Raw genomic sequence first — 23,992 nt, forward strand, 5'->3', positions numbered from 1 at the left:
CTGCCTTCTCTGTATCCATACAGGGATGGACACAGTTGAGCCCACAGTAAGCAGTTGTTTGAAATAGGCCACATCAACATTGTGTCAAAATAAAATGCTTACAATTACAATAGCTTAGTCTTTATTTAAATTAGCTCTTTAAAATGATATTGGAGCCTGATCCTGTAATGATGTATAGTAACAATGTGACTTTGTAAGGCTGGGAGTCTGTTTTCCAGATACACCTTTTCTATTGTTTGTTTGTATTGTACTGATCTCCTCAGTAACCTGATTGAAGATAGTTCATAAAGTTACTGCTAGGCAGGTGTGATCTGTTCATGTGTAATATAAAAATATATTAAGGAATTATGCAGAAACTCATGGGACAAAATAAACATCCCCTTGAAGAGAAGGGGGCCAAAAAAAAAAAAAAAAGACTTACAAGCTATAAAGTGTCCAGTAGTACCAGCTTTGGTCACTTATGACTGTCCTTACTGATAGGCGATTGTGAGTAGGTCTTCATTCAGGAATGATGTTTGACAGGTTTTGGTAGGAGGAGCTGCTGCTTATAACGGATGCTTTCTGTGAATCTATAAGCAGTGGTGATCTGTTTCCCATTTATCTGCCTAGTTCCTAGTTGCAGAATAACTCTCATTTAGTAAATTCTTAAGAGATTGGAATTCTCCTTATGATAAAACAGTACTCAATAATAAGAAAAGATTCTACAGATACATTAGAAGCAAGAGGAAGACCAAGGACAGGGTAGGTCCGTTACTCAATGACTTTAGTAAGGCTTTTCATACTGTCTCACAAAGTAGGGAAATATAACCTAGATGGAGCTACTGGTGGGTGCATAACTGGTGGGTGCATAACTGGCTGGAAAACCATTCCCAGAGAGTAATTATCAGTGGTTCACAGTCAAGCTGGAAGAGAATATCAAGTGGGGTCCTTCAGGGATCAGTTCTGAGTCCGGTTCTCTTCAATATCTTCATCAGATTAGACAATGGCACAGAGAGTATATATATAAAATTTGCGGATGAGTCTAAGGTCAAAGGGGTTGCAAGTGCTTTGGAGGATAGGATTAAAATTCAAAATGATCTGGACAAACTGGAGAAATGATCTGCAGTAAATAGGATGAAATTCAATAAGGACAAATGCAAAGTATGCCACCTAGGAAGGAACAATCAGTAGCACACATTCAAATGGGAAATGAGGGCCTAGGAAGGAGCAGAAAGGGATCTGGGGGTAACAGTGGATCACAAGTTAAATATGAGTCAACAGTGGAACACTGTTGGAAAAAAGCAAACATCATTCTGGGATTCATTAGCAGGAGTGTTGTAAGCAAGACCAGAGAAGTAATTCTTCCACTCTACTTTGCACTGATTAGGCCAGAGCTGCAGTACTGTGTCTAGTTCTAGGTGCCATATTTTAGGAAAGATGTGAACAAACTGGAGAAAGTCCAGAGGAGAGCAAAAAAATCATTAAAGGTCTTAAAAACATGACCTGTGAGGGAAGATTGAAAAAATTAGATTTGTTTAGTTTGGAGAAGAGAAGACTGAGAGGGGACAGAGGGGACATGATAACAGTTTTCAAGTATGTGAAAGGTTGCTACAAGGAGGAAGGAGGATCAACATTAGGAGGAAGGAGGATCGACATTAGGAAAAAAACTTCCTGTCAGGGTGGTTAAACATTGGAATAAGTTACCTAGGGAGGTTGTGGAATCCTCATCATTGGAGATTTTAAAGAGTAGGTTTAGACAAAGACTTGTCAGAGATGGTTTAGATAATATTTGATCCTGCCATGAGTGCAGAAGACTGGACTGGATGACCTCTTGAGATCCCTTCCAGTCTTACGATTCTATGATTCTATCTTTCATTGTTTAATCTGCTATGACTCTCCTTAAAACCTCAACTTTCCTCCCTAGGCTATTGATTTTAAAGTAATCTTTTACCTTGAAAGTTTCTTCCCATATCTTCCTGTATTAAGTCTGCTTATCATCTGTTACATATACTGCTAGCTATCTTGAGTAATTTTGTATATGCAAACTTTGCCACCTCACTGTTCTTTCCCTTTTCCAGATAATTTATTAACATGCTGAACATCAGAGGTCCCATTGTAGATCCTTGGGGGACCCCCATATTTACCTTTCTCCATTGTGAAAACTGACCATTTATTCCAACCCTTTGTTTCCTATCTTTTAACCAGTTACTGATCCAAGAGAGGACCTTCTCTCTTACCCCATGTCAACTTACTTTGCTTAAGAGCCTTTGGTAAGGGATATTGTCAAAGGCTTTCTAAGTCCAAGTACACTATATTGACTGGATCACCCTTGTCCACAAGCTTGTTGATATCCTCAAAGCATTCTAATAGATTGGTGAGGGATGATTTCCCTTTATAAAAGAAGTGTTGACTCTTCCAATATACCATGTTCATCTGTGTGTCTGATAATTCTGTACTTTGCTGTAGTTTCAATCAATTTGCCTGGTACTGAAATTAGGCTTACTGGCATTTATTGCTAGGGTTGCCTCTATAGATTTTTTCATAAAATTATTAAATTAGCCACCCTCCAGTCATCTGGTACAGATGCTGGTTAAAGCAATAGGTTACATACCACACTTAGTAGTTTTGCAGTTTCATATTTGAGTTCCTTTAGAACTCTTGTGTGAATACAATTTGGTCCTGGTGACATATTACTGTCAAATTTACCAATTTGTTCCAAAACCTCCTCTATTGACACCTCAATCTGGGACAGTTTCTCAGGTTGGTCACCTAGAAAGAGTGGCTTAGGTGTGGGCATTTCCCACAGATCCTCTGCAGTGGAGACCAAAGCAAAGAATTCATTTAGCTTGTCTACCATGGTCTTGTTTTCCTTGAGTGCTCCTTTAGCACCTCAATCATCCAGTGGTCCCACTGACTGTTTCGCAGGCTTCCTGATTCTGATATACCTAGAAATATACTTGCTTTCAGTTTTTGTGTCTTTAGCTTGTTGCTCTTCAAATTCTTTACTGGCATATTTTATTATATTTTTACATTTGACTTGCCAGAGTTTATACTCCTTTCTAGTTTCCTCACTAGGGATTAAACTTATTTTTAACTTTAGGCACCTAATTTTGAAAAATTGGCATTCAGTGCTTGACATCTCCATCATGACATTTCACAGTCTTCTGAAAGCCCCAGTGCCTGGAGTTACATGAATTCATGAGAATCTCAGCTTTCATTTTTAGAGAAGTTTCTAGCTGTCATGATTGCAAAGAAAAGAAAAGCTTGAAAGCTTACAGAGAAAACATGAGCCCTAAAGACAGGTTTCAGAGTAGCAGTCGTGTTAGTCTGTATCCGCAAAAAGAAAAGGAGGACTTGTGGCACCTTAGAGACTAACAAATTTATCTGAGAATAAGCTTTTGTGAGCTACAGCTCACTTCATCGGATGCATGCAGTGGAAAATACAGTGGGGAGATTTATATACATAGAGAACATGAAACAATGGGTGTCACCATACACACTGTAACAAGAGTGATCAAGTAAGGTGAGCTATTACCAGCAGGAGAGCCGGGGGGGGGGGGGAGGGGGAATCTTTTGTAGTGATAATCAAGGTGTGAGGAACAGTGGGGGGGGAATAAACATGGGGAAATAGGCTTGAATAACGACTGGGAGTGGATGTGTCATTACACAAAGTAAAACTAAGTTTATTGTATTCAGTTTGCAAATTAATTCCAATTCAGCAGTCTCTCGTTGGAGTCTGTTTTTGAAGTTTTTTTGTTGATGAATCACCACTTTTAGGTCTGTAATCAAGTGACCAAAGAGAGTGAAGCGTTCTCTGACTGGTTTTTGAATGTTATAATTCTTGACATCTGATTTGTCCATTTATTCTTTTACGTAGAGACTGTCCAGTTTGACCAACATACATGGCAGAGGGGCATTGCTGGTACATGATGGCATATATCACATTGGTAGATGTGCAGATGAACGAGCCTCTGATAGTGTGGCTGATGTGATTAGGCCCTATGATGGTGTCTCCTGAATAGATATGTGGACACAGTTGGCAACGGGCTTTGTTGCAAGGATAGGTTCCTGGGTTAGTGTTTTTGTTGTGTGGTTGCTGGTGAGTATTTGCTTCAGGTTGGGAGGGCTGTCTGTAAGCAAGGACTGGCCTGTCTCCCACGATCTGTGAGAGTGATGGGTCGTCCTTCAGAATAGGCTGTAGATCTTTGATGATGCGTTGGAGAGGTTTGAGTTGGGGGCTGAAGGTGATGGCTAGTGGCGTTCTGTTATTATCTTTGTTGGGCCTGTCCTGTAGTAGGTAACTTCTGGGTACTCTTCTGGCTCTGTCAATCTGTTTCTTCACTTCAGCAGGTAGGTATTGTAGTTGTAAGAATGCTTGATAGAGATCTTGTAGGTGTTTGTCTCTGTCTGAGGGGTTGGAGCAAATGTGGTTGTATCGTAGAGGTTGGCTATAGACAATGGATCGTGTGGTGTGGTCTGGATGAAAGCTGGAGGCATGTAGGTAGGCATAGCGGTCAGTAGGTTTCCGGTATAGGGTGGTGTTTATGTGACCATCGCTTATTAGCACCGTAGTGTCCAGGAAGTGAATCTCTTGTGTGGACTGGTCCAGGCTGAGGTTGATGGTGGGATGGAAATTGTTGAAATCATGGTGGAATTCCTCAAGGGCTTCTTTTCCATGGGTCCAGATGATGAAGATGTCATCAATGTAGCGCAAGTAGAGTAGAGGCATTAGGGGATGAGAGCTGAGAAAGTGTTGTTCTAAGTCAGCCATAAAAATGTTGGCATACTGTGGGGCCATGAGGGTACCCATAGCAGTGCCGCTGATTTGAAGGTATACATTGTCCCCAAATGTGAAATAGTTATGGGTGAGGACAAAGTCACAAAGTTCAGCCACCAGGTTTGCTGTGACATTATCGGGGATACTGCTCCTGATGGCTTGTAGTCAATCTTTGTGTGGAATGTTGGTGTAGAGGGCTTCCACATCCATCGTGGCCAGGATGGTGTTTTCAGGAAGATCACCGATGGATTGTCGTTTCCTCAGGAAGTCAGTGGTGTCTCGAAGATAGCTGGCAGTGCTGGTAGCGTAGGGCCTGAGGAGGGAGTCTACATAGCCAGACAATCCTGCTGTCAGGGTGCCAATGCCTGAGATGATGGGGCGTCCAGGATTTCCAGGTTTATGGATCTTGGGTAGCAGATAGAATACCCCAGGTCGGAGTTCTAGGGGTGTGTCCGTGCAGATTTGTTCTTGTACTTTTTCAGGGAGTTTCTTGAGCAGATGGTGTAGTTTCTTTTGGTAACCCTCAGTGAGATCAGAGGGTAATGGCTTGTAGAAAGTGGTGTTGGAGAGCTGCCTAGCAGCCTCTTGTTCATATTCCGACCTATTCATGATGACGACAGCACCTCCTTTGTCAGTCTTTTTGATTACGATGTCAGAGTTGTTTCTGAGGCTGTGGATGGCATTGTGTTCCGCACGGCTCAGGTTATGGGGCAAGATGATGCTGCTTTTCCACAATTTCAGCCTGTGCACATCGGCGGAAACACTCTATGTAGAAGTCCAGTCTATTGTTTCGACCTCAGGAGGAGTCCACCCAGAATCCTTCTTTTTGTAGTCTTGGTAGAAGGTCTCTGTAGGTTAGTATGTTGTTCAGAGGTGTGTTGGAAATATTCCTTGAGTCGGAGATGTCGAAAATAGGATTCTAGGTCACCACAGAACTGTATCAGGTTCGTGGAGGTGGAGGGGCAGAAGGAGAGGCCGCGAGATAGGACAGATTCGTCTGCTGCCCTAAAGGTTCAGAAACCTGAGGGAATAAAGAGAACCACAAATTTATTTTAAAAATCTCATTAATTTTCACTAGTCTCATGATTTTTAGGGCCTGATTCACGATTTTTTGAGCAATTGGGGTTGACAGTACAGAGGCATTAACATTAGTGTTCTTCAGCTGCCAGGCCCCTACACCAAGTTTAATTTAGGAGCCAGCCTACCTCCAAAGTCTCTGTTTATGTGTAACCAGTTGGACTGAGCCAGTTCTTTGAGGAGAAGAGAAGGAGACTGCGAATACAGCAACATAATGGAAAAATAGAGGTTCCCCCCCATCTTTAATTTCCACCCTCACAGATGAAAATCTGGAAGAAAAGATTAAAATGGGGACCATTTAAAGGAGAATCTTGTTTTAAAGGACATTTGTGTATTTTATTGTTACTATCATTTGTTTTCCTTGCTGCAAAGCATAGTGTGTACCTGGGGTTATAAAATCTTGCCTCAAGCAAGCTGAGATTTCTATGATCAGAAGAGGGGCTGCTAAATTGACAAGTAATTTAAACATGATTATTTTTCTTTAAAAATTGGAATCTATATTTCAAGCAGTCAACTTTGTATAAAACAACAAACAACGAACAAGCTTAGCACTCTACCAAAATGGCCTTGGCAAAGATGTGGTATTTTTTCTCTTTAAGAGAAGAGAGCCTCCTTATTAGACTGCCTACTTTATCTTCTATGGAACCCATTTATGGAAAGCACATCATCAAAAAAAACAGCGTTATTGAAATGTTGCAGGTTAATATGCTTTCCAACTGCATTTTCTCCCTAACTCCATGGTAACACTTCTCCCTAATTATTAAGCAAGTGCCTACATCTGCTTACACCAATGGGAGAAAAAAATGCCCAATTTTCAGCCCAAAGGGCTTTTGTATGTTATTTCTGGAGCATGCCTTTCTTTGCCGTTACATGAATATGTACTTGATGAAAAGAGCTATCCAGATTAACAAAGAAGAGAGACCTCTTAGTTAACTTTACTTCATACAACAACAGGCTTTGCTTAATAAACCTCCATTGTTGTGTGGCTTTAAGCAGGAATCCAAGCATGGAATGTAATGTATAATGACAACACAAAGCTCCCTGGGACATTTTAATATACACCTGTACTTGTTAAATTTTTCCAGGTTATTTTTATCCTTCTCCACAAGAGATAAAATCCATATTATCATTCTGTAATTGAACTGAGCTTCAACCCTTTCCATATTTTTAACACTTATTGAGGTTATTTACCTTTTGTTCTATACCTGTGATCTCCCTCTGTATTTAAAGGAGCAAAATAGACAGGCAAAGTGGAGCGGGACCCTTCTTTGTCATTACTATTCCAGCTGCAAAGTGTTTGCAAATAATCTCATTGCCCTCGTTTTACTCTCTGCACAGACTCATCACTGACAAAGAACTCACATCCGCATACTGTGCCTTCTTAATGAAAACAAACTGTACCTGGGACACAGAATCCCAATAGCTTTGGACAGGTGTTATCAAGTAGAAAAGCACAAGTAATTAGTAAGCCCTCATAGTGATGGTCTGTCATGTTTGTAACTCAGTATCTTACACTCTTACTTCTATTCCAGAGATTTCACGTTCAGGTCCCAACTGAGGCGCACACATGCTTCAACTACCATCAGCCTAGTCTCTCTCATACCACATGGCTCACATTCAGAAGTTCTTTCAGATGAAATTAATGTGCATATCGCAGGCCATTTAAAAACAGTCATGGCTCGGCCAGTTTCATAGCTCTTCCCCATATTCAAAACTATATTTTACATTTGTCCTTTCCCCAGAAGAATAGTATAATTATACTACAGACTAAGCACCTGTCAATGTCCGCTGAAGTGGGTTAACATGTAGAGTGCTCGACGAGGCCTCAGGCGTCCTGGCTTATATTCCCAATCGGTCTGTGGCCTGCTGGATGACCATGCACAAATCTCTGTGCTTCAATTTCCCTGGCCTACCTGGATAAAAGAGATGGGTTGGGGGGATGCCTAGATACTACAGTGACTGGCATTCTATAAATACCTTAGTAAGTAGATAAATGAGCATCATCTGCCCAAACATCAGTGGAGAAAAGCTAGCAGAGATTTAACACAGCCAGAAGTTACATTGATTGATCAGAAACCTCCTTTGCATTGAGAAAAACAAGCTGGGGGAATCCTGACAACAGTGGAGGCACATAATTATTTGTGTAGGCCCAATTTAAGTGACTTTATAAAATAGCTATGATTGTTTTTGGAAGATACGTTTGCAAACTTATACTTTGATAGTATTGATCTCTCTATGTTGTGGAAACAAGCTGAAGAGATTGTTAGAAACCTTTTGTGACGCTCTGTCCCTTGGGGGAACCCCCATGTTCATCCTTGTAAAACAATTGTGTGGTATCCAATGCAAAGTTTGTCACATCGGGTGTCTTTGGAAGGTTCATGATACACTGAGTATTGTTGTTACAGCAATATTATAGGTTATAATTTCATGTATATAGTTATGAGGCTGAAAATGTGTCTTCATGGTGTAAAATAAGCCCAGGCAAAAACTTTCCAAGAGCAGAGAGGCAGTTCACACCTCATCAGGGCATGTATGGGACAAACCCAGCTCAGCTTCACAGGAACAAAGGATGCTGGCCTAGGCAGCAACCAAAGGATCTGTTGGACTCGAGTGAGTCACCCCCCTTCCTTTGGTCAGTTTGGGACAGCGATAAGGTAATGCTCACCTGGCTCTGAAGGGGGGGGGGAAGCAAAGCCAAGAGGGAAGAAAGAACATGATAAAAGGGAGAGATGCTTGCCATGCTCTTCTTCTCTCTTCCACCTCCATCTACAGACATCACCACCAAGCGACTGAAGCACTGATCAAAAGGGGAAAGTCTGGCTGAAGGGCAACCAGCCAGCCTGTGGTAAGAAGAGGAGTACTTGTGGCAGGGCATTGAAAGTGTTAAGATCAGCTTAGAAGGCATTTTGTTTTTATTTCATTTGACCAAATCTGACTTGTTATGCTTTGACTTATAATCACTTAAAATCTATCTTTGTAAATAATAAATCTGTTTGTTTATTCTACCTGAAGCAGTGCATTTGGTTTGAAGGGTGTCAGAGACTCCTCTTGGGATAACAAGCCTGGTACATATCAATTTCTTTGTTAAATTGACAAACTTATATAAGGTTGCAGCTTCCAGCAGGCATAACTGGGCACTGCAAAATGGAGGTTCCTAGGGTTGTGTCTGGGACCGGAGATATTGGCTAGTGTCATTCAGTTGAACAATCCAAGGAGCAGCTTACGTGCCAGAGGCTGTGCGTGAACAGCCCAGGAGTGGGGGTTCTCACAGCAGAGCAGGGCAAGGCTGGCTCCCAGAGTCAAGGATTGGAGTGACCTAGTAGATCACCGGTCCAGATAAGACCAGAAGGGAATGTCACATCTTTATATATCCCTGTTGCAGAGTTCAGATAAAGTTTTACTTCAGAATGATCAAAGTAAAATAATATATTTCAATGGTACTTAAATTTATCTGTTAATTTTTTTTTTGCAATACCAATGGATGATTGACATTCAAACAGCATATGACACTGTACACGTCGTTATTTTAAACATAAAATATAAACAAATGTATATACTTTTCTAACCTAATTAGCTCTTGTACTTTGGTTATTAACCTTATAATTAGAGATGGGTGATAATGTTTAGAAAAAATAAAACCAAATCATTTTATGAGTGCATTAGGTAACTGTAAGGGTGGATTATTGGAAGGAAACATAATTAAGCCTGAGTAGTAACCATTTCAGTGATTTGCATTCCACCCCACATAGTCTATTAAACCATTTCACAATATTTGACATTGTATAAATATTATCTTTCATAATATTTAAGCCATTTTAAAATAGAAACCTTACATACTCATTTAAACCTCCATTGGCAAATTATTGTGCAAGTGTATAACAGGGACAACATGCTTATCTGATTTTTCTTCCTAGTTAATTTTAGGAATGGTAAAGTACAGAAATTGTTATCTCCAAATTTGATTGAGTTCTCTTGGTCTATCAGGAGAAACAAGACATCATTGGTATGTGAAAATATTTTACATCCTCATCGCAACTTTAACATCTCTCTCAATAATTCTTTTTCCAACTGTCACAAAAAGCAGAGATGACCTTTTGTGTATTTTGCATATTTATTTAGTTTTAGTTTCTCTCCCTTTTATCATTTTCTTTATACACTTGTGTGTGTGTGTGTATATATATATATAGAGAGAGAGAGAGAGAGAGCTGTTCAAGCCATTCTAATATATCCTTATAAAATCTAATCACTAAGCCATTTTGACAAAGGTTATATTGCAGCCATTATGAATAACAGATAAGATTAACCCAGAACAATTTGACTCCCTCCTAAAAATCTTACCCACATGTTGTACTGTTCAAAAGTATGAAAGTAAGAGCCCCTCTCTACTTCACTACCCATTTAAATGTCTTCTCCACATTGAGATAAAATGGTGCATTGATTCATGTACTTGCTTGCACAGGCTACATGTAGGGATGTAGCTCAGTAGTAGAGCATACGCACGTGTGAGACCGGTATGAAGACTAGTTATGTTCCAGTTTTGAGGAAGGATGGTCCGGTGATTAGCGCACAAGCTTGGGTTGGGAAGAACTGGGTTCAATTCCTGCTGCATCACAAACTTCCTGCTTCACTCTGGGCAAGTCATGTGGGATACTGAGGTAGAGAGAGACTATCTGTAAAATGGGGATCACAGCACTGCCCAACCTCACAGGGATATTATGAGGATAAAGACATTAGAGATTGTGTGGTGCTCAGATAATACAGTGATGAGGGCATGTAAATACCTATGATAAATAAATAGGATGGTACCATGCAGATCATTCCTCTGTCAGGGAATCAGCAGTGCCCACTGCACTACAGCTGTGCCCTCCACCCCCAATCTCCTCACTGACCTTTGCCTCTCTTGCTGACTTCTCCTTGTGGATTTCCAGCTATCCACTTAAACTCAGCATAGCCAAAACAGAACTTCAGACTTTTCCCCTCAAGCCCTCCTTACTCAGTAATTGTGGTCAGCAGCACAGGTCACTCAGGCACTGTTTTTGACTCAGCACATGCTCCATGCCCACCCCTCCTGCCCATTTTTAAGTGTTGCTGCTCCATCTTACATAACATTTCAAAGATCTGGCCTTTCATCCTTGCCCAAACCACCAAAACTCTCATCCAGGCCTTTATCATTTTGCATTTTAACTCCTGAAAGTATTGCTGTGCAGAGAAAGGTAATTCCATTGCATCAAGGATTTCGATTATTTCAGAAGTTTGTTTTGTTCCTATTGAAAACCAACAATTTCAAAATTCTCCATGAAAAGGAACGGAACCCCGGCTCTGGGGCAGTCTGACAGCTGCCCTGCAGCTGCAAACCCTGAGAGCCCTGGGGTCCTGGATTCAGAGGCAATCCTCAAGTGGGCTACTGAAGAGCTTGGAGCCCTAAGTTCCTCTGCAGCCCAGCAGGAGGGCTGCCAGTGAACTGGCAGGAAACCCAGCAGGTTTTGAAACCTGCTTAGAGCAGGCTGGGAGTTTGGAACCCTGCATGGGCTCCATGGGAAATTAATCAAAATGGAACCATTTCTGTGACATGTTTCAATTTCAACAAGTCAGCAAATTCTGATGAAAAATAATGTATTGTCAGAATTTTTCTAACCATCTTTAACTGCAATGTGGGACACCTGAAGTCTTGGATCACATATGGAAGAATTATTTACAGTGCAAGTTAAATATTAAAAAAGGAAAAAAAGGTGGAAAGTTTGAAATGTTTGATACAATATAATTTCTTCCAATATACGCCACTTCAAATTTATGCCCGCTCTGAAAACTGTTCACACTACTTATTTTCAAATTGGTGCACTGGGGCTTACGCGAATGAGTCATGCTACCACTAATGAGCGGTGTGAGTGCAATTCCTCATACATACTGCAAAATTCTTCTCCCCAAATGAATACTCAACTATTGATAAAGAAATTCAAAGTTGATCAACAGCAGCAGGGGGCTTACAAGAGATGTTCATGAAACAAAACTATAATCTTTGAGAACTTTTTTTAAAAGCAAACTGCTTGCTTCTAGCTCTGATTACAGTCATTATATTTGTATAGTCATGTTGGTAGCTAATCCTACAGACATTTTTATTAAGTTATATAAGGTTGCCATCCAGTAGGCCTCATTGTACCAAAAGCTCATGCAACATAGTGTCATGAGTGAAGAATATTTGTGGTGGGTTAGACAGCAAATAGACATTGATCTTTGATATTCTAAGGCCTGCTTTAATAACACAACTTGTGACAAAGGCATTCAGGAACTTACACTATTACTTGATATAAACTATCCTAATTAGTCAATTTCTCTCAAACTAGCTCTGCCATTTTAGGTTTCAATCAAGATCAAAGCAAGTAAGTTACACATTCACACTTCAATATGCTACATCATATACAAAATCCTTGCTGACAACTGAACTTTATTTTCAGTAGCAGAAGAATGATTAGACCTGTCAAAAATTTGTTAGCTTCATGATGGGCTCCATGAGCACCTTTTTCTCTCTCTCTTTCATTTTTGTTATTTTATACCCATTTGTGTGGATTTGAATGCCAAATCCCCCCCCCCACACACCCCTCAAAATTAAACTAAGCAAGAGCCATAAAGTTTTGCTTTGCATCAGGTAGAAACCATGCAGAACCACTGAGTTGCACATGCTTTCCAAATGAAGCCATCAATCGGCCCAAGTTCACAAAAAAGCCTGTCCAAGTGTGCTCAAAACTAAGGTAAGGTTAACAAACATCTGCAAATTTGGCCCAGTGTTTGGGTTTTTTTTTTAACAAAACCCAGAATGAAACCTTCATACTGATCTCAATAGGATGGTGTTCCAAGTCCCCTCTCACATGAATATGTTGATCATCAAGGCTTTTGAAAATCCCACTAGGCTCCTATCTCCATCTTTCAGCACCTAAATACCATTAAAATTCTGGCCCTGCAAAATTAAGTTCAGATTTCCCCCCCCAAAATATTTTAAAAGACTTCTGCAGTAGCTCATTCCATGATCTGGCTGTGTGTACAGCAAGCTACCAATAAGACAGATGAACTGATTGATCAACCTTCTCCCAGCTTGTAAATTCATTGAAATTTTACCTAACCATCTCTGAGAAAGAACAAGTGAAAACCACAACAGTGTGAGAACAAATTGAAGGGAGCATGAGAATCTTCATGTTGCTCCTCTCAGAGCACATTTAATTCCTCCTCCCCACCTGTAACTACAATAAGCACAACGGGGTGGGGGGAATACATAAAGTAAGCAATTTTTCTCACAGTTTGTTTATTTTAAATGTATTATACACAATGCAGGGACAAGTCTCATAGGCATTCCCTGTGTGCCGTCTACCCTGTACATTGAATGAAGCGAGGTTCTGCTAAAATGATTGTCTAAATTAATTAGTTTTTCTTCTGATTTAACTGAAAGCCCCTATCCCTGACTTTGGGCACTTTTAGAGCAATTAAAATGCAGCTACAAAAACAGAACTCACACCATGGAAACACATTGTGGACTGCACACGTAACAATTGTCACCCGCAATGCCGACATGTCTGACCCCTTTACTCATGAACTCAGATCCCAATCCAAATGTCCAAGAAACAATGATGATCACTGCAACATGCTCTGCAAGTGCCATGTCACAACCTCTCAGCCTCTTAAGCTGTGTGTGCATAGACACAAGGATGCAAAACTTTAACGGGGACATTTTCCTGACGTTTGAGTAGCTAACTTTGCACCCACAACAGTCTTTAATGTAGATCGTGTATGGCATTTATTTGTTGAAGTTTTCCCAATTTTTTGTGGAGCAATTTATCTAGTAGTAATAATTGCTGGTGCAGGGCCCAACTGTGCTGGGGGGAAAACGGAAGTAAAACCCTACACTCTACCCTGGGGCTTCTCTGGATTGCTGCTCTGGGAGTGGGGAGAGCAGGTTAAAGAGACCCTACTGTTCTTCACAACCTTCGTTTACCACAACCTACAGCCTATTATACTCACTGTTCTGAACATTTAGGATTCGCAGTACTGAAATTCTTTCCCTGGACTGCTGAAGGGCAGTCCTTTCCTTAAACGGAGCTAGATGTAACGGCATCATCTAGCCCACCAAGATTAATATTCGTAGTTATTGTAGCTCATGCTAAAAGCAGTATAACCCCCCCAACACATCCCTTGTGTCATAACGAGCTCACAAAACAAACTGTTAAGATTCCTTAGAGGCTGTCTGAGACCAGTTAGGAAAAGCAGTTGCCTTTTGGTGCATCATGTTAAAACTGTTGCAGCAACTGCAAGCCTTGGTGCGTTCCCTGAAAGTTTTTTTTCAGTTGCAGGAGTAGAGAGTACAAAAGGTTGAAAAGGAACCCCCGGAAATCAAATGACATGGTTCCATGGCAGCATTCAGACTCCCCACAATTCCTGACTGTTGAGGGACCAGGATCCAGCCAAATAGCAACTGAAGTGTCAAGTCTGTGTTTTAAAAGGGTTAAAAGTTTCAGGTTGTTTATTTTGCATTCCTCAACATATTCATTGCATTTTTAATGATAACAAGTTTGATCAGAACCATCACACTCAAAGCAGGCAATAGATTCTGGCACTCATGACACGGCAGCATGTACTGCATTTCTTCTCTACTGTTCGAGGGCAGGCTAACTCTTCACCCTCCCAAATAATTTTACAGCACATCATCTTCTCTGCCCTTGATCTCTCCCTTCCCTTAAATCAGGGGTTCTCAAACTTCTTTGCATCAAGACCCACTTCTGACTACAGGACCCAGGAGGGGGGACCCAAGCCTGAGCCCTCCCAAGCTCCACCACGCCAGGCGGGGGTGGGGCCAAAGCTGAAGCCCAAGACCTTCAGCCCCAGGCTGGGAGCCTGTAACCTGAGTCCCACCACCCAGGGCTTCAGCCCTGGCCGGTGGGGCTTGGGCTTCGGCCCCAGCAAGTCTAATGCCACCCATGGTGACCCCATTAAAACAGGGTTGCAACCCACTTTCGTGTCCCTACCCACAGTTTGAGAAACTCTGCTTTAAATAAATTACCAGTATAATGCCCTTTTGTCTGTAAAAGAAATCAGTGGGTAGAATACTTTGCCTAATAATATAGTCATTGTAAAGTTATTAGAGGTATTCAATCTGAGATTAGGTAAGTATATGGAAAGTAGAATATAGAGTTGGTCCTCATTGATGCAATGAATTGAACCAGAGTTGAATGCCTTGCATCACTTGAGAGTAACTACGCTATCCTTTATTTTTTTTATACACTTACCTTTTACAAATGACATCAACTGCACTGTGATTCCATTCATTTTCTACTGCTGTCCATTTTTCACAAACCATAATTAAAAGTTTGGGTTTTTTTAGTCTCAAAATTCACAGCAGTTTTCTTCATAGACTAAAAAGCTTGATTGACTTTCAGGTTTTCCCAACTTGGTTGATTTAGATGTAAATTTAATTTCAGTTAAAGCACAAACCCATTGAATAAAAATGTATGCTCCCGTTTATATCAACCCTTTGATTTGCTCACCATTTTTGTTCTGTTTCAGTTGTTTAAGAAAATGTCAGTCTAGTATATTAGACAGATTGTCACCTCTCCCTTCTACTGGGGTCATGCCAATTAGGAAGCAGCTTTAGTTTGCGCAGAATTATGTTTTCCTCACACTGACAGGGTCCCATGCTGGTTAACTTTCAACGTTGAATCCTACAGAGAACCAACCACTAAGCAATCCTGAGCAAAAACTGTCACTGGTTTTATCATTAATAGGACAGTCAGGGACTGACCCAAAATACTGTCCCAGTTTATTAAAGATTGCACCAGTAAACTTCCCAATCAGCTTCTCAACACAAGATTTATTAACAACTCTAAGCCATTTAATAAACAGATGCTTTTATTAACAATGTTATTTGAAATAATTGTTATATCAGTTCTTTTCTCATAAGAAGAGATGTAAAGGAAAAAGGCCATCTGATCCAACATCCCAGTCCTTTATTTGATTTATCTTAATCTCAGTCTCCTGCTTTTTCACTATGTCATACAAAAAATCTACTATAATTCTCGTTTATTTACACTTTCAACTGCAATTGCATTGTATTAGTGTAAATTATTACATGATAAATAACCTTTGCATATAATATTGCTATATTCCATATTTACTAATGAGTTCCTAAATTTTCAAATGATGTTCATTAGATTTTGAAAGCCTCACCCCCATGGGATACAATTTATGTCCATAATTTACGTGTATATTTTCTAAAACCTCCATAAGGTCACCTTGAAGTCTCTTCTTTTCCAACATAATCTTTATTACCCTAAACTGCATCCTATGTATGGACCCAACCCAACACGCTGCAATCATTGATTGGAAAGACTCCCATTTACTTCAATAAGAATTCAGGCAAACCCCATGGCAATAAGATCCTGTGTAGTGCTGTGTATTGCAGTGACCAATACACCACTTAACATTCCAATGAGATGTAACAAGTGCTTTGTACAATAATAGCATCACCTTCTCTTGTTTTGCATTTCATCCCTGTTTGCTTTTTTGACTACAGCCCAGCATTGGGCTGACAGTTTTATTTATGTGTTTTTACATTTCCCTTTCATTTGCCCATCTTATACGTATGTCAGTGAGAGGTATTATCTCTGACAGCACGGTTACGTAGGGCCAGATTGCAACATTTAGTCACTAGCTCATGTTGTCAAAGGTGTAGAACTGCATTGTCCCAATGCTCGCTGGCACACAGGGGAGTGTGCAGGCATATCTATGGGGATGGTGCAGCCAACTTCCCTCTGTTCACCATAGAATCATATTCCAGGCCAGGAACAGAGCGGGGTACTTTGGCCCAGCCCCTTCCCCACTTCCTTAAGTGTGGATTGAGCATCTTGGGGTACATGGAGGGAAGGTTCCTTCTTCAAGGGGCAGAGAAGCATCTTGCTTCCTCTCCCCACCTGTGCACCTATTCTGTACCAGAAACAACTGGCCCTTCTGTTTTTCAAACTCCTTTCTAGTTCTATAAACAAACACAGAGCAATAAATAAATAAGTACAAACAAAGTAGCTAGTTCTACCATGGCACATTTCTTTCCTTGCACACATTTTATATTTATCAAAGTCAAATATTTTGAGCCAACTATGATGCAATAATGAATATTTCAGTAGTAGATTTTTTTCTTCAGTGACATAGTGCTTAACACAGCAGGGTCTGCAGGAAATAACACTGGAACATCAAACAGTGGAAGTGAATTAGCAGGAAAGAAAACAAAATAACCAAAAAGCAGATGCACTCTTTTGGCAACACTTGTAAGAAGTTGCATGTATGATACAGGAAAAAAGTGGCTTGTGAAAAATACTTAGCAATCTTCCGAAGCTTTTTATATGTATTTTTTGCTGTGGGTTTAAATGCTTCACAATGTAGACATTTCGTAATTCAATTACTTCAAATCTGTTTTCAAAAGAAAACGTGAACTAGTGAGAAGGCTACTTAAGTTTTGTACCTATGTTTATTCATACCAGCCAGATTTCTTTTGAAAAGCAAAACAAAAACAGTAAGGAGCCGCACACTCCCATCTAGTGGGCATCTGACATAACTGCAGTTTGATTTTTGAAGAAGGAAAATGTGCTGCTTGGAGCCAATATTACACAATACAAAATAAAGAGAGATTTCAAAAAAGCTGCACTGAATGCCTTGCCCTTCTTTGTATAATACATAACAGATACACAGAGGAAAGCTAAAGTATTTTATTAATAATTTATTGTCAGTAAGAAAGACTGGCTAATGATAGTTTTCAGTAGAAACCTTTACAAGACCATTGCATCACAAATATACAGACACTATAAAACCTGTGTCGTGGTGGGTTTGGTTCTAAACAGGTATGCAGAGGGTCCCCAACACACTTTCCAAGAAGGGGAAAATGTTTACAATTCTAAAATACAGCAACCCCTTTAAGACATTTCCATATATCTGACCCAGAAAATATCAGATCTCGTCTAACCTATGTACAGCTGGAATCACATGAACATGCTGAAATCCTTATAATGAAATGCCAAACCTCAGTGGGAAGAAATGAACAAACAAACATACAGTGAAGCCCTGATTATAATAATAGTCAGGGTGCTAGTTTAATGGCACACTAACACCACTAGATTCAGTGGAAAATAAATTCACAAAATATCTACAAAATCTAGTTAAAACTATTAAAATCAAAACTGTACATAAAATTTACAAAAAAGATTGGAGAAAATTAATTTGCATTAGAACTATATAAATACATGTATCATGCTAACATGGTGAAGTGGTATGTCGTTTGTTTTTTTTAAATTTCTTTAACAGACAAAGTGAGTACAAAAAACACTTTCAGAAATGGCACAGCCAATGGAAACCTTTGATCTGTCCAATTACAGTAGGTCAGGAAATGGAAATAGGCTAATATGTTGAAATGAGCTGCATGATCCAGTGCAGCCATGCCAGTTTTACCTCACTAAACAAAAGCGGTCAAGCACTGCTGCTAAGGAAAAAAAAGCTCCTCGAGAATCCTTAAAATTCGTTAAAGCCTAGGCACTTTTGTTGAGCGTGAGTGTCAGACTTCTGTATGTTGTTGGGAATCAAGTGGAGGAATTGTCACGTCTTCAAAGTGGCCATCATCTCCACTCTCATAGTCACTCATCATTACCTCAGACCCCATTTCACAGCATGCTGACACATCGGAGCACGAAGCCGTGGAAGTGTACACAGACAGGGACATGTTGTCTACAGTGGGTGTTTCAAAGTCTCTATTGTACCCTAAAGTGTAAGGAGCATAAGGTTCTCTATAATTACTGTTGACTCCACTGGTTGTGTTCTGAGGTTCTGACATATCTGCTGGGTAGTGATGGGGAAGGTATTGATTAAGGTTGAACCTCTGTCTGCTTCTTGTAGAAGAACCCAAGCTGCTCACCGCTGGCATGTCTCTGGGTGGCTGTATTGATTCAAACTGGTCACTGTATTCTGGTGGTAATGGTGGGAGCTCATCAGGTGCAGGAAAGTCATCAGGTGGAGGTGGGAAATCGCTTTCTATGTCATAGCCTCCAGGATAGTAATCTGTATCAATGGCATTTGGATCTGTGTAAAGGGGAGCTGGCTCTTCAACCACCTCATAATTCGGGTACTCCTGGATACCTGGCAGTTCAACACTTGGCATCCAATCTGATGTATCCCAGTGATAACCTGCAGTGTGAAGTGTTTTTTTTTTTTTTTTTTTTAAAAAAAAAGCAGTATTAGTATTTTGCCCTCAAAGTATACTTGTACTGGAAAATCAACACACTGTACTGAAGACAACATGACCACTAGTAATAAGGACATAACTTATGTTAATTACTTCTGGAGCAATCTGCTCCTGGTTTCACAAAGACATTTAACACAAAACAACTTCATAGTACGCCATGCATTAGATATTTTATTATTTTGCCCACATTTAGAGTTTTAATATTTTGAACATCTCTCCAAAAGTGGGAGGTGCTGCAGTTCACATATGAGATGTACCGACACACACAATGGTATACAATCATTCTTTTGGTTAAAAAAATATAAAATAAAATAACCAAAACAGCCTCCCTGAGGAACCTAAATTCCTGCGGAACAACATTTGTTGTGTAGTTACTGATTACACTAATATCAGTAGTCTTTTTTCCTATGAATATATATATTTAGCATATATAAACCTTGTGTTTCCTACTAAAAGTAGTAATCTATGTTTGGTAAAGTATATAGACGGTTTAAAGTAACTTTACCATTCTACTTAAGATTAACATACTGATTCCACTAATTACTGTCCTTCAACCCTATGACTTTTTCATTAATGGAATCCTGCAGCATATAATTATTACACATATATGTAAAACCTTTTCATCTCAATTAGTAAAGACATTTGCATTCAAACATAAAAACAAAATCACAAGATTAAATTTATCATGCATAAATAACAGAACTGCTCCCTGTTTGTAAGCTTTTTTTCTGAGTAACTATAAAATGCTCCATTAGAGACTGGAAGCCAAACTAGTATCAACGGTGGAAAAGACCACTCAGTTTAAAGCCTTTTTACTTTTCAGATAGGCACTAAAAAGGAAAAATGTTACAGGATCTAAATAAGATGCAAAGTCTAGCAAATAAATAGTAATTACTGAAAACAAATACACAGCAAACAACTGAAGGTGAGTATTAAAACCAAATATTAACAAAGAGTTAAGTGAATATCAATGAACAACAACATGCAGAAGTCACCTCTTGAATTGCTGAGGTCAGGAACAGCAAAAGACTCTTTAGATGGCAAAGTGAGAAGAAAAAAGGAGAAAACATTTGAATTAGGAATCAAATAGGTGAACTAATGTGAAGGCACACAAATAACAGCTGTACAGCATGTGCTGCTTCTGATGGACATGCTACGCTCCCTTATTTTTCTCTATTATAATATTGGGGAGGGCAAATCTGCCATTAAGGGCATGTCTACACTGCAAAGACACCTGTGGCTGGCCGGTGACAGATGACTTGGGCTTGCGGGACTCAGACAAAGGGGCTGTTTAATTGATTTACGGTGTTGGTGTTTGGACTCCAGCTGCAGAACTGGCTCTGGAACCCTCCCACACTGCAGGGTCCTAGAACCCAGGCTCCAGCCTGAGCCCAACCTGAGCGCAATTAAACAGCTCCTTAAGCCTGAGTCCCATGAGGCCAAGTCAGCTGGCTCAGGCCAGCTGCAGGTTTATAATTGCAGTATAGACCTACCCTAAGTTATACCTGTGCAACCAATGTAATGGGTTACTGGGGTAACAGAGTGCAAAATTTGCTTCCTGTCCTGTTGAATCTAGAAGGGCTGGAGAGCCTACCTTAGAGAAATGGATTATGAGAACATGGGGAAAGAGAGAATGAATAGAAATTTAGAGACTTCTCAAGATACTGCTGAGCAAAGGCAAAAATCAGTCCTTGCTTAGGCAAAACTCCCATTAAAGTAATTTTTGGGAGTTTTAACTGAATAAGGGTGGCAGGATTTGGCCTGATAATTGCTTCTTTGTTCTGCATGGTTTTATATATAGTTCTTCTTACAAACAGCTCTGGGTTTTCTTTTTAAGCACAAGTCTATCACTAAATGCAGAGAGAAGATGTACATTTGCAGGGTATTTGGTGAAGCTTCAGGGTAGTTAAAATATCAACCCAGGTAAAATATTAAATGATTAAAAATAAAAACCTGAGTCTCTGAAGAATTGTTTTAAAGGGTACTAAATGTCTGCACCTCTCCATCTTATCTTGATACTTGGCGACTGTTCAGATCACTTGTAACTCCAAATAAAAATCCCACAAACATCAACTTTTCTCATTTCTAACCATTAGAACCACAGAAAATTGCATTAATCTAATTTTTTCAAAGGTTTCTTACCACCCATTCTCACAACCCTGCCCATTTATATGTGGAATACACTGTGATTTTGAAAACCTTTGATCAAGCACTGGAAAAGTATACTAGTGAAATGTTTTCCTGGCACTTGTAATTAGAAGGGGAAGTCTTTGCTTTAATCTACTTGCCCTTCTGTTTATATATTTACTATAAATACTAGACAGTACTCAGTTTTTATAGGGCAATAATTCAAATGGCAGCCACAGCTACAATAAACAATTTTATATTCTAGAGGTGGCTTCACTCTGAGCAAGGGTTTAACTGATAAATCCTTTCTAGGAAAGCGTAATACTTCCTTTCAAATTAAGGAATATGGAATAATCAGAGGGGCAGGAATAAATTTTTTCTCAGTAGCTGATCCCTGGATTCTATTTCAGTCCAATGCCTAAATCAGCCTCTGCAAATCCATGGAGGGGATGGGAAGGAATGGGTTATTTGCATTCCATTGGATCCTCTGGCCTGCTGAAGGCAACAGGTCTGAAATGGGATTCCATGCAGTACATAGGGTATGCACTCCTGCATGGACTTGACTATCTAGTCCCTACCTCGACTATCCAGCTCTCACACCAGAAATACCTTGGTTTTGCATGTAGGGGGACCTCCACAGCCACAAAGCAAGGGCATGGGATTTGATCCACAGTCAATATTTTGAGCACATCATTTTATAAGGAAAGCAGTCTTTGTGTTACAGATTCTCAATATACCAAAGAGTCTGACAGACTCATTGGCAATGTTTTGTATCTTCTGGAGATTACTGAGCGTAAATAATTACATTATTGAAAGTTGTGTTTGTGTGTGAGGATGAGAATAGCGGCTGTGCACTGGCCCAGATCCAAAGACCACTAAGGTCAGTGGTCTGATTCTCACAGACTTCAAAGGGCTTTGAATCAAGCCCATTGTGCCTAAGGCAGGCAAAATGCACGAGTCCCACCGCTCCCCTTTACTTGGTGCAATGTGTGCCAAATCCCCTCACTGCTGGCCCAGCTCTGTTACGTGGTTTTGAAGGACAACTAGCCCATGGCAGCCTTCTCTTCCCACCCTGTCTACATGCTAGAGCCTTACGTAACAAGCCTATAAGGACTAGGATTGTGCCTGACCCGCTGCACAGGTATTTGTGCAGAGGAGACACCTCCGAAAAACAGGCCAAATTTTGTTAGGTGCCTAAATTTAGGCACTCACATTTGAAAAATTGTAAATACATTTTATATATCTGTACTGAGAATATATACAACACACAGGAAAACAGACACTACTAAAAATACACACATTTTTTGATCAGTAAACAACATTTCATAATTGCCCATCTACTTTACTACCACATTACTACAAGACAAAAACATGCAATATTCTGCCAAAGCAGTAAATAAAAAAGTGAAAACACATATATACCTTCTTTTTCCACCGAGTCAACAACAGCATTGACAAGGTGTATTACAGTCACTATGGAAGCTTGTAAATGGTATGGAAGGAGCAAATTAAAACAAACCTATAGTTAGTATCAATTTAAACAGCATACATGTATATAAAGACATCACAATAAAAATAAGTTTTCAGTGCTTTACTACCTTAACAAATAACAATGTAATAATAAATTATATATATATAATCTTTAATTTATTCTTCTGTATAAAGGCAATTTGATACCATAGTTAGACCTGAAACCAAACAATTTATGCACAGGGTTCCTTTGGTTAGATAGGAATTTCTGAAATGTTGGGTCACCAAATGACTGTAGCTGTGGTACTTATTCTAGAAAGATTATAAAATGGACTTTTCTAAAGGACACCAATGGGGAGGTTAAGGGTATTGAACTAGGGCTCCCATCATACATACATACATACATACATACAATATATATATATATTATATATATATATTCCACTTTAAAACCAAAAATTGTTGGGGAATCTTCCAATGAAATGGGACTGAAATATAAAAGGATATAAAAGAGAATGAACAAGGAAAATACCAAGTATCTATATTTTACCTGAGCAATGTGTTTTTATTGTAGCAAGCTGCACTAGTAAGTTAAGTGGTCTTGTGCATAGCTGAATTTCAAAGGCCTTAGCACTTGCAATGCCAAATCAGTGTCACAATACTATTCTACTTAAAAAAAAGAAACAAACAAACAAGAATATAAATGAAAACAAAAAGCTTACTAGACTGTTTTTGTGTCCGCTCTCTGCCTAGGGAGGGGAAAAGGACCAGGAGAAAAAGGAAGTACTCTTGCAAAGTCAGATTCTACCTCATATACACATTATATATGACTACTGTTCTGGCCAAAACTGTTCTAAACGAAGGTCCAGACTTGCCGTTGCTTCATGTCTAGAACTCCTACTCAAGCCAATGGGAGTTTTGTCTGCCTCAATGGCTTAAAGTGGATTAAAGGTTAGTCTCTCCCCTATAACTACATTTTCACTGCCTTCATTACTCCATGCAAGATATTACTTGACATATGGTACCTTTCACATCTACCTTTAACCATTCACTTTCCCATTAATATGTGATTGAAATTCTGGGCAAAGATATTTGGAAATTATGAGGTGAAGAGTGCTATTAATTCAACAGCAGCTTGCTTTTTAATGAAAACAGAAGTTTAAAAATATAATACCTGCTTACATATGTCTCAGCATTTTGCCAATAGACATCATTTTACTTTGATGAGCTCTAATATATACCACTGATACACACCACTTCACACTAATAAAAAGACAACATCATTCTACTTTGGTGAGAAG

At 39.6% G+C, this 23,992-nt stretch overlaps 1 protein-coding gene across 7 annotated transcripts in view; it reads right to left on the minus strand.

The window, feature by feature from the left end:
• Positions 1–17,567: 17,567 nt before the first annotated feature.
• The window catches only part of FAT1 (FAT atypical cadherin 1), a 148,612-nt gene continuing 142,187 nt past the window's right edge, over positions 17,568–23,992 (minus strand). For 3 of the 7 annotated variants that reach the window (XM_073341873.1, XM_073341875.1, XM_073341872.1), the window contains 3 exons: positions 22,644–22,703; positions 20,090–20,125; positions 17,568–19,036 (listed from right to left, as the gene is read on the minus strand). In XM_073341873.1, the coding sequence (XP_073197974.1) occupies positions 18,411–19,036; positions 20,090–20,125; positions 22,644–22,703 (722 nt within the window). In that variant the 3' untranslated portion in view covers positions 17,568–18,410. Of the gene's footprint in view, positions 19,037–20,089; positions 20,126–22,643; positions 22,704–23,992 lie in introns of those variants that run through there. The other 4 variants (XM_073341878.1, XM_073341876.1, XM_073341874.1 and 1 more) reach the window with 3 other exon arrangements.

The sequence above is a fragment of the Lepidochelys kempii genome, chromosome 4 (genome assembly GCF_965140265.1).
Source record: "Lepidochelys kempii isolate rLepKem1 chromosome 4, rLepKem1.hap2, whole genome shotgun sequence".
NCBI classification, from domain to species: domain Eukaryota; kingdom Metazoa; phylum Chordata; order Testudines; family Cheloniidae; genus Lepidochelys; species Lepidochelys kempii.